The sequence below is a fragment of the Carassius carassius genome, chromosome 32, assembly GCF_963082965.1.
Source record: "Carassius carassius chromosome 32, fCarCar2.1, whole genome shotgun sequence".
Taxonomy (NCBI): Eukaryota; Metazoa; Chordata; class Actinopteri; order Cypriniformes; family Cyprinidae; genus Carassius; species Carassius carassius.
In genome coordinates this window covers 23,704,660-23,714,479 of record NC_081786.1, presented here as the reverse complement: position 1 = coordinate 23,714,479, position 9,820 = coordinate 23,704,660, and the positions used below count along the sequence as shown (strand labels likewise).

The window sequence follows — 9,820 nt, the reverse complement described above, 5'->3', positions numbered from 1 at the left end:
CCAAGGCCTTCTTAGCAGGTGCGTCCATGCTGGACATCTGCAACACTGCAGGGTGGTCCACTAGGTTTTATGGCCTAGATATGCCAGTTACTCCAGCCGCTTCTGTTCTCTCGTCCTAAGCTGTGCTCTTCGGATACACACTAGGCAGTAATTTTTGGTAGTCTGGCAGGGTATGTACCTCGTTCCTCATAGCGTTTTCGACGCAGCTCGAGTTCCTGAAGAGGAACGTCTTTAGGTTACACATGTAACCATGGCTCCTCGAGGGAACAAGACGCTGCATACCCCCGGCACCACTGCCAGCACTTGCTGGTACTTGGCATGTGCTTTTATAGCTTCCTGGTCACTTATGTTCCCCATAGCATTTTCGACACAGCGTCTCATTCCCTTGAGGAAGCATGGTTACATGAGTAACCTAGAGATGACTTTTATCATCTTTTTCCTTTCACATTCCTTTGTTATTTTTTTTATTATTCCATCTCTTCCTTTGCACTTTCTTTCTCAACATTCCCATTGCATGCCTTTCTTTGATTACTTGGAGAAAAAAAAATCCTATTCAAAGAATGCTGCCTGTCAGCGGCAATTGATGAAAGGGTTTGCTCTTGTGGATGCTGGATTTTTTTAGATGAGCCTGGCTTTGTATTTCCCTTACACTTAACCTTGGTCATTCTCTCTAGCCTTTGGATGAGTTCCTTTTGAGTTCTGTCTAGTTAAATGAGTGTAGGATCTTCTGTTTTATTGCACATAGAGTCTGCTGATCTCGACCGTTTAGTGTTTTTTTCTTAGATGTTCTAGAGGCAGCTGTTTGGGGTCTTTTAGAACTTTTGTCACCTTCCTCTGTCCACTGACTACTGCTGTTTGGGTTCCCTGCCTGTTTGTTTTTTCTCCTGGGCCTTGGGATGGCAAAAAAAATGAATCTGACCACTAATGGCATATTTTAGCTTTAATGTCATTTCAACATTTTGTGGATTCTCTATTCACTTTGCTGGCAAACAACCTGGTTGCCTACTGTCTGTAGTAAATGATGTGTATGTTTGCCTCTTTTATCCTTGGATTTTTCCTCTTCACTACCATCTTCCCCACCAGAAGATGACCACCTTTAGCTTATTGTTTTGAGAAGTCTGCCCCTGTATGAGGCTTGGTGAACTGGTGTAGAACCGCAAGGGCTACTTGATGTAGCAATAATACTCCAAGTTGACTCAGAACTTTACCTCCGTCGGCGTAGTCTGTCTGAACCTGCCAGGGACTCACTCTCTGCCACAAGTCCACTATCTTCACTAAATAAAGCAGAGCCTTCTGGTCCAGGTTTTTTTCTGTGATGGTGCCTCAATCCAAGACAGCAGCCGCATTAATCTAGATTCTGATGCACGTTTTGTCCTGAGCTTCTCACCTAGATTTCAGTAATGGAGGAAAAGTAATCCACTGCCTCCTCAAGTGCAGTATCCCCACTTCCACACACTGATTGACCTACCTGATGTATCCTCTGTACGGTGTACTGAAGAAGTTGTTGTAGTAGATCTGGTGGGGGTTCACTGCAGGTGGGAGAGGTCACATGTTTTGATGAGTTGGCCTATTTTTTTTTCAAGGCCAAGCCAGATGCTCTCCATGACCTTTTAACATCAACTCCCCTTCTTCCACTATTTCCTGCAGTCCTCTGTTCATTTCCTCAACGCCACCATGGGTTGCAAGGAAATTTGAGTCTTCTGAATGCACCCTGTGCTAACCGTTCCCACGTGAAGGAGAGCAGCCCATTTCAAAGCAGTTGCAGTTCACCAAGATTTTGCAAAAACACAGTCCAACAAAGGCAAGGAGGCAGACCACTCCTTCTGACTGCAGGATGGTTAAGAATCACCAGCTGCATTTGTCATTTTCAGATGACTCTAATAACCAGACACATAGTTGTATTTGACTCTCTCTGTGTATTCTATGAAATGACCAGAAGGACTTTTAGGAAAAACAAATGTGCAGTACCAAAGGAGTCTCTTCTCTTTCAGTATACATTAGGGTGGCCATATCCGCCGTTCATACAGGACACGTCCCAGCCAGGATTTAAATAATGCTTAAAATATCCAGGTTTTGGCTATTTGCACTGTGCAGGTTGATCGTTGTGTAACATTCATGAGAGCTATAAAGGGCAGAGCAGACGACTCCTTATCCTTTCGAACAGCTTACACGTTTGTTCGTTCGTTTGACTTGAAGCATTGTGGTGCAGTTTTTTTTTTTTGGATTTGTGCGCAGCGACGCTTCAAGTCAATCAAACGAAGAAACATGTGCGCATATTTGCATCGCTTTGATCGTTCCCTCTAGATCTCACCTTCTCACGCAAAGCAACATGATTGGTCGATTATGTACAATATCTACATGTTATTGGTCAAACTACTCTGGATGTTTTAGGCAATATTAAAATCCTGGCCGGGACGTGTGTCTTAGGAACGGCGCATATGGCCACCCTAGTATACATACATATGTTTGTATGTATATTCCACCACTGATCTAACGTGGTTGTATTTCTTTTGAAGCAAGCATTGTCAAACATGTTGTCTAATGCTGTAGAGTCCCCCTGTATCTTTTGGAGGATAAGCATCTGAAGAGATTAAGGATTTGAGAGTTGTCCTAAGCATGCACATATGTCACCTTAGATCATATGAAACACACAGTCTCAAGACTTTAAGCTCATTAAGGTAATCACAGTTGTTTTCAGGTAGCTTTTTATAGCACAAACCCAGTGTCCTATAGAAAAATGTATCTAAAATAAAATGTTATTCAGTGAACTCCTGTAAATTATAATATTCCATTTGCTTTAGGGTAATTTGTTTCAACCTTTTGAAACGAGAAATATATGTATTCCAAGCATATATTTTATTGCAGCACGTTGTTTGTTGTTTTAAACAAGATATAAAACAATTCAAGTCTTAATAAATGCAGTGATAATAATAACATTTGCAGAGCTCTGATGATCTGTTTCTGTTTTAGAATTTGATGCTTTTTTTCTCTTCCCTTAATACTTTTATATTAGCATGGTAACACAAGAACCTATATTCAGTCGCTTACTGGCATTCTGACATCAATGATAGAGAGGGTGATGCCTTCCCTTTCCTGTTCTTGCCTGATTGACAGGTTCTGTGTGGGCAGCTGAAGTTATGCACCACAACAATGTATTACTGTAATCACTGGATCTCACAACAATTTCCTCAAGCCAAGTGTATAGTCAAGAAAGGCCATTGTCTTTTATTGAAGAGTGTACCTTTATTCATGTCCAAATGCTACTCAGATAATATTGCAACAAAAATACATTTAACATATTACATACAACATATTACATACAAGTTGCTCATAATTAAGCAATAAAACACAAACAAGAGTGATTTGTTGTGAGCGTTATGTAATTCATAACATTTGCTTTTATGTCTTATGAATGCTTTATTGACCTTCACCAACATAAGTAATGCAATAGCATTAATATTACAATCCTAGGAAGTTGCGGATATATTGTTTTTCTTGCCAGTTTACTAATTAATATTTACAAAATATATATATATAATAATGTCAGCAGTAAACCACTTGTTCAAGTTCTTTTAAAGAAAATTAGATGTGGCATGATATAAACCTTTTAACATTAATGTGTGTACCACTTATCAAATGGATTTGCTCCTAGTTCTTTTCCGTAATGTCTGGTAAGGGAATTCTATATTAATTGAACCCAAACCAGTATCAACTGAGTTAATGGTATTCTGTGACCCCGTTATTAAACCAGGTTCCAGTGTTATCTCTGGGATCAAGTCGATGTGATTATTGGCTCTTGCAATATATGCCTCTCGAGTAAGCTGTTCTTTCTTCTTGCAGAGAGCCATGTACCATTTAGGTGCAAAGTGACATAAAATAACTCCATAACATGACACCAAGATGGCAGCTGCTTGAATTGAATACCGCTCATTGACTTTTGCAATGTATACAGGGGTGAAACAGACCCACACAAAAAGATAAATTAGCATGCTTAGGATGATGTGTCCAGTCTCATTGAAAGCCTGAGGTACCTTTCTCCCTTTGAAAGCCATCAAAAAGCAGACAAATGCCAGCAGTGCAATATAGCAAAGCATGATGCCAAATCCAATTCCAGAACCTTCATTGCACTGTATGGTAATTATCATGCTTTGGTCAGACTGAAGCCCCTCTACAGCTGGAGAATCAAATATCAACCACAAGATGCAGATGAGGACTTGAATGAGAGTACCACAGGTTATGATGACAGGGGGCTTGTAAAACCTTTTAGCATGGCCCTGGCGATGCAGCGGAAGAAAGGATACAAAGGTGCGCACAGCTTTAACCAAAATACATGAAACCATGAGAGAGAACCCTAAGGCATACAAGATCTGTCGACCCCTGCAAATGTGAACATTGGGTTTGCCAATGAACAATATGACACTAGTAAAGCTGAGTGCTAACCCTACCATCATTACAAAACATAGGGTTCCCCCTGCCTGTTTCATGACTGGTTTTCCATAAAAGACCAAGAAGATGATAAGGGTGAACAACAACAACAGATAACCTATTGCAGTAAATGTAAGTAGAACTATAGCATGGGACCCATCCCATTTCCAGTAATCCTCTTCCTTTGGCTTACAGGAAGTCCATCCTTTTAAAGACCAGGTATCACTTTCACAAGGAAGGCAATTCGGTAAGTCTGAAAATAGACAAATTTAATTTTAATAATAATAATAATTATTATTATTATAATAATTATATATATATATATATATATATATATATATATATATATATATATATATATATATATATATATATATATATATATATAGTGTTCTATTTAAACAAACAAACAAAAAATAATATATATAAAACTCTACCTTTTAACCATACCATATGCATACAATTGATTACTTTCTTGTTTCATTAGAGTAAGTACCCTCTAAACATTGTGTGCAATTATGGCAGCACTATGTTTTGAGGAGTTTCTTAGCTGTACCAGGAGGGCAAATAGCAGAGCACATGGAAACAGGAACCTAGAATAATATATATGGAAGTGTAGTTAATACTTGTATGCAATATGTAATAATACCCTGTTGAAAAGACCAGAAGTAATGGTTTCAAGCTGATATACTGGCTAGCTTATCCTGCAAGATAACCCAATGATCTTTTGGTTAACCTGAAAAGACCATGCGGTTGAAGTATCTTTTGTTTTTGAACAACATTTTTGTATGCACTTGGATCGCATTGAGATTTGTGCTGGTCCTTGCAGGAAGGTATGCATCTTTTTATGATTTTATCTGATTCAGTATAGCTGATGAGTTCTATAATTAGTTATTCTCACCGTATTGCTTGGATTACTCCATATTATGGGTGCCTTAATGTGAACTTCTGTTTTTGTCAGATTGTAATTTCCAACAACAACAAAACGTCTCTGGCCACTTGCTTCTTGTGGTTGCCAGTTTATTAGATCGTATCCGTTCATTAAATTTCCAGATGCATTAAAATAGAACGTTTGATTTTCCATAGTAAAATGTATATTTTTCAGTTCCTTGAGGAGCTTTCCAAAAAAAAATATGCGTATAAAGTAAGGTTACAAGTTTTGCAATAATGTATACAGAAATTATATCAAGACCACTTGCTTCTGTGTTATGCATGTTAGTATAAAGCTATCTCTAAAACTGGACGTAAACAGTTTACTTACCTTCCATGGTGGAAAATCCCGTTCTCCAGGGCAATACGTTTCATTGCAGTTTAGAAGATTTTTCAAAGCATGAGCAATGGACCATACAGCTAACCTTTCACCATATGTCATGCTGATGTCAACAGCTTCTGTTAGAAAACCAGTATCTTTCCCTAATTGCTTATACTCTTCAAAAAAGTGGTTTACAGAGCCCGGAGAAAGAGTCAGCTGCTGCAAAAACTCCTTAAAACCGGGATTGGGACCAGTGATGAAAGTGAACCCAAAAATGTCACCTACTTGGTTGATACCCTCCATTTGAGATACATTTCGTGACATTGACCAGTTTAGAGACCAGCTCTTCCTTTAAGATAAGGACCACAACTTTAGCTTCGGATAAGCGGATTGTTTCTGCCACCTCTTGGATCCTTTTGTCGATTTCATTGTGTGCTAGGTAATGAGGCAACACTTCTTTGAAAGCATGACATATATCTGCAGCTTCTGAATCAGCTTAGAAACTTTGTAAGGCATTTTTCCCATAGTCATCATCCCCATAGACCACGCCAACCCAGTCCCATTGAAAGTGCTTCATGAAATTAACAAGAGCTTTTGTTTGGTGAACATCACTTGGAATTGTGCGCAGGAATGTCGGGAATCGCACTCTATCACTAAGCGTTTGTGCAGATGATGTTGTGCTTATCTGTTTTAAGAAAAAAAAAAAAAACATGAATTATTTCAAGAATTAAATCAAAACTGAATCAAATTACCTAAAGATTCATCCTAAATGAACAAAGTTACTAACCTGTGGGACCATGTATAGACTCAGAAGCCGAGCCACTGCCAGAGAGTCTTCTGAGAAACGTGCTCCATTGATTGCTTTTACATTAGGCCTTTCAAGCACCTCACATTGGACAGGCAGTGTGCCATTCACAGCGAGAAGCTGCTCGGTGCTCTGAATGGCCTTTGATGCATCAGAGCAAGTGTCACAGATGTAGTAGCCCAATCGCACACCCGGGAGGAAGCTGGAGTTATTGATCGTTTCAATAGTATGCACAACAGCTAGAGTCCTTACAAGCGAAATCAGATTTAATCTACAAGAAAATTAGGGAAATCTTGATGAGAAGTTAAAACAATAGCATATTCAATATAACTTTAACTTAATTTATAAGCTAAGAAATAGATTATTGCTATTTTTCTGTATATAAACTTAACCTATTTTTGTACAGTTTAAAACAATCACTCTACATTTATGTGAACAATTAATAGGGTTTAATATTGCCTGGTTTTCAGATTTGATTTGACTCTAATTCACTAGTTTTCCATTAAACGTATATAAATTTGCTTATTGTAGATGTCCTATTATATTAAAATATTATAGTTATGATGTCAATAGGCCTGTTGTATATTGCCTGTTTGCTACGATGAACAGCAGTAACACTTGTAACAATTGTGACAATAACAAATATAAGTTTTACTTTATTTTTACATTTGCAAATGTCAAAATGTATTATTATAATTAAAATTCATTAATTTTAATTATAATAATTCATCACACACACACACATACATACATACATACATACATACATACATACATACATATATATATATATATATATATATATATATATATATATATATATATATATATATAAATAGACAAACAGACAGACAGAATTTTTGAATAGTGTTTTGATTTTTCTTTCCATTTGTTTCTCCCCTACTGAAATGGAGGAAAGAGCTAAGTCCCCAATCCGGGACCCATCTGCCGGCCTTTTCCAAGTCAAGTCAGCCGGTCGTGGCTCTCTCCAGCCCGCTGACCGCTCCAATGTCAAGTCTGATGACCGTTCCCAAGTCAAGTCAGCCAGCTGTTCCTGAGTCGAGCCTGCAGGCCGTGCCCGAGTCAAGTCCACCAGCCGATTATATGGCAAGCCCAACGGACATTTAATCTGGCAAACCCAATGGCCATTAATCCGGCAAACCCACCGGCCATTAATCAGGCAAGCTGTCATAGTGTCTGGTTTGTGTTCCCTGGGTAACCACTAGATGTCCTCCTTCCCCACGGTGTCTGTCACTTTCTGAACTACATTCCCCAAGATCCTTGTTTCTTCATTGCACTCAGCTGTCCCTGGTCACTAATCATTGCACTCAGTCAATTCCTCATTAGCATTGTCATTTCCCTGTGTATATATACCCTGTCTCATGACCTGACTCTCATGATGTATGGTTTTCCCTTATTAAACTTACTGCTTTTGGATCTACTTGTCCTCTGTTCTTGTGTGGGGATCGTGACACAAGCCCGCCAGGTGTTCAAGAGGCCCCAGTGTCAGCTCCTGCCCCAGAATTCATTCCAGTGTTGGCTCCAGTCCCGAAACCCCACTGCCAGCTCCTCAAAAGTGCTTCGCTGTGCCTGCTCCTCCAGAGCACCCTCAAGTGCCAGCACCACGTAAGCGCATCCCTGATCCCCAGTCAAGCCCAGGATGGGCTACTGTTCCCGAGTAAAGTCCAGGGAGTGCTTCAGATCCCCAGTTCCACCCAGGAAGGGCTCCGGATCTCCAGTCAGTCCCAGAGTGCCTTCAAGTGTCTGCTCCTCCAGAGCACCTTCCAGAGCCCACTCCTCTGGAGTGCCCATCAAGATGCCTAGTTTTCGCCAATATTTATTTTTATTTTTGGGGGGCATATGCCCGTGGTCGAGCCGGCTAAGGCCAAGGAAAACCTGCCATGGCCTCCAGAGTTACCTGATCCACCATGGCCTCCTGAGTCTCCTGATCTCCAATGGCTCCCTGAACTGTCTACTCTGCCATGGCTTCTTGATCTACCCTGGTGGCTCTCCTTGTCACATGTATGTCACATGTATTCCTTATTTGTTACTTCCTGTTCCTGTCCTTGTTATGTGAATTTGTCTCCAGTTGTGTTTGATTATTTGTTTGTAATGTTCCCAGGTCTGTCTCATTAGTTTTAATCCATTTAAACCCTGTTTCCCTGAGTTTTCTTTATCTGCTATTAAATGTCTTTTTAGTTCCTGTAATTGCCTGTCGATTTAAATTATATATTTGAAGAATTCTCCTGGCTGTATCTCCTCACTCCTTCCCGAGTGTAATGTGACGCATGTATATGCAGTTGTGGCATATGTAAGAGGTTTCAGTTGTTTTTATTGAATTGGCTATGAGAATACCCATGAAACAAACTATTGCTGGAACTACCTGTGATGGGAAGAAACTGCTAGACCACTAAAAATGATGGACTGGCTAAAAGCCCCAACCTCAACCCCATTGAGCAAATTTTGGGGCTAGTTGGAAAATAATCTGGACAGATCTATTGTACATTCAAAGGAAAGCCGTTGGCTTGAGTTACAGAAGGCATGGGATAACATCGTTTTAAAGTTCTTAGGAAATAGATAGACATGCTGCTATAATTGCTGCAAAAAAGTGGACGTACCTAAATACTAAGTTAAAAGTGGATAAAAACAGTACGACTCAATTCATTGGATATTTGTTGTGCTCAGAGCAACCATCTGCATGTTTCGTCTCAGTTTAATAATACTTATTATTAAATTAGCATTTTTTTTTTTATATCATATTTAATTTAAATCTGAGTATTGTTATTTACATAAATCATGTGGCATTTGGTGTACTGTATCTTATTAACAAATAAGCTTGCAGCAAAGGTACTTGCTAGGTTACAGATTTTTTTGTTATTACATTCTAACAAGTAAAATGTTCCAACAAATAAAATGTACATTTAAATGATGGAACATCAATACTCGGAGTCTTCCGGTACCATGGTAACACAACCAAGCACACATTTCTGTGCAAATTTGACATAAAAATAAATAGTAATAATAATATAAATCTATACATACTCTGTGCAGTTGTATTTTTCAGGACGTTCTCACACATGTAATGTCTGTACTGTAGAATGGCAGGAACTGAGCACTCCTATCCGTATATCCCCATCTGTCCAGGCCCCACATATGCCTGGTGAGTATTCGCAGGCAGACCCAGAACTGGCCAAAATAAGAAAACCTATTAAGGACCAATAAAAGTCTTGTAGAAGCATGATGCAATCTGACTGAGCACAACTGTAACCCTAGAGATCTGTTCCCCTGACAACAAGCAATCCCAAAAACTCACATTACGTTCCACTGAGAGCTGACAT

At 39.2% G+C, this 9,820-nt stretch overlaps 1 protein-coding gene and 1 pseudogene across 1 annotated transcript; both read right to left on the bottom strand.

Annotated features, from left to right (window-relative positions):
* Positions 1–467: 467 nt before the first annotated feature.
* Positions 468–2,331, bottom strand: LOC132113400 (uncharacterized; annotated as a pseudogene).
* A 1,203-nt stretch (positions 2,332–3,534) lies between these two features.
* Positions 3,535–9,820, bottom strand: LOC132113399 (G-protein coupled receptor family C group 6 member A-like). Its single transcript, XM_059521182.1, is given in 7 exon segments — positions 3,535–4,630; positions 5,344–5,542; positions 5,687–6,008; positions 6,010–6,362; positions 6,465–6,753; positions 9,525–9,668; positions 9,801–9,820. Coding segments are annotated over 7 exon segments (2,325 nt in total). The 3' UTR covers positions 3,535–3,632.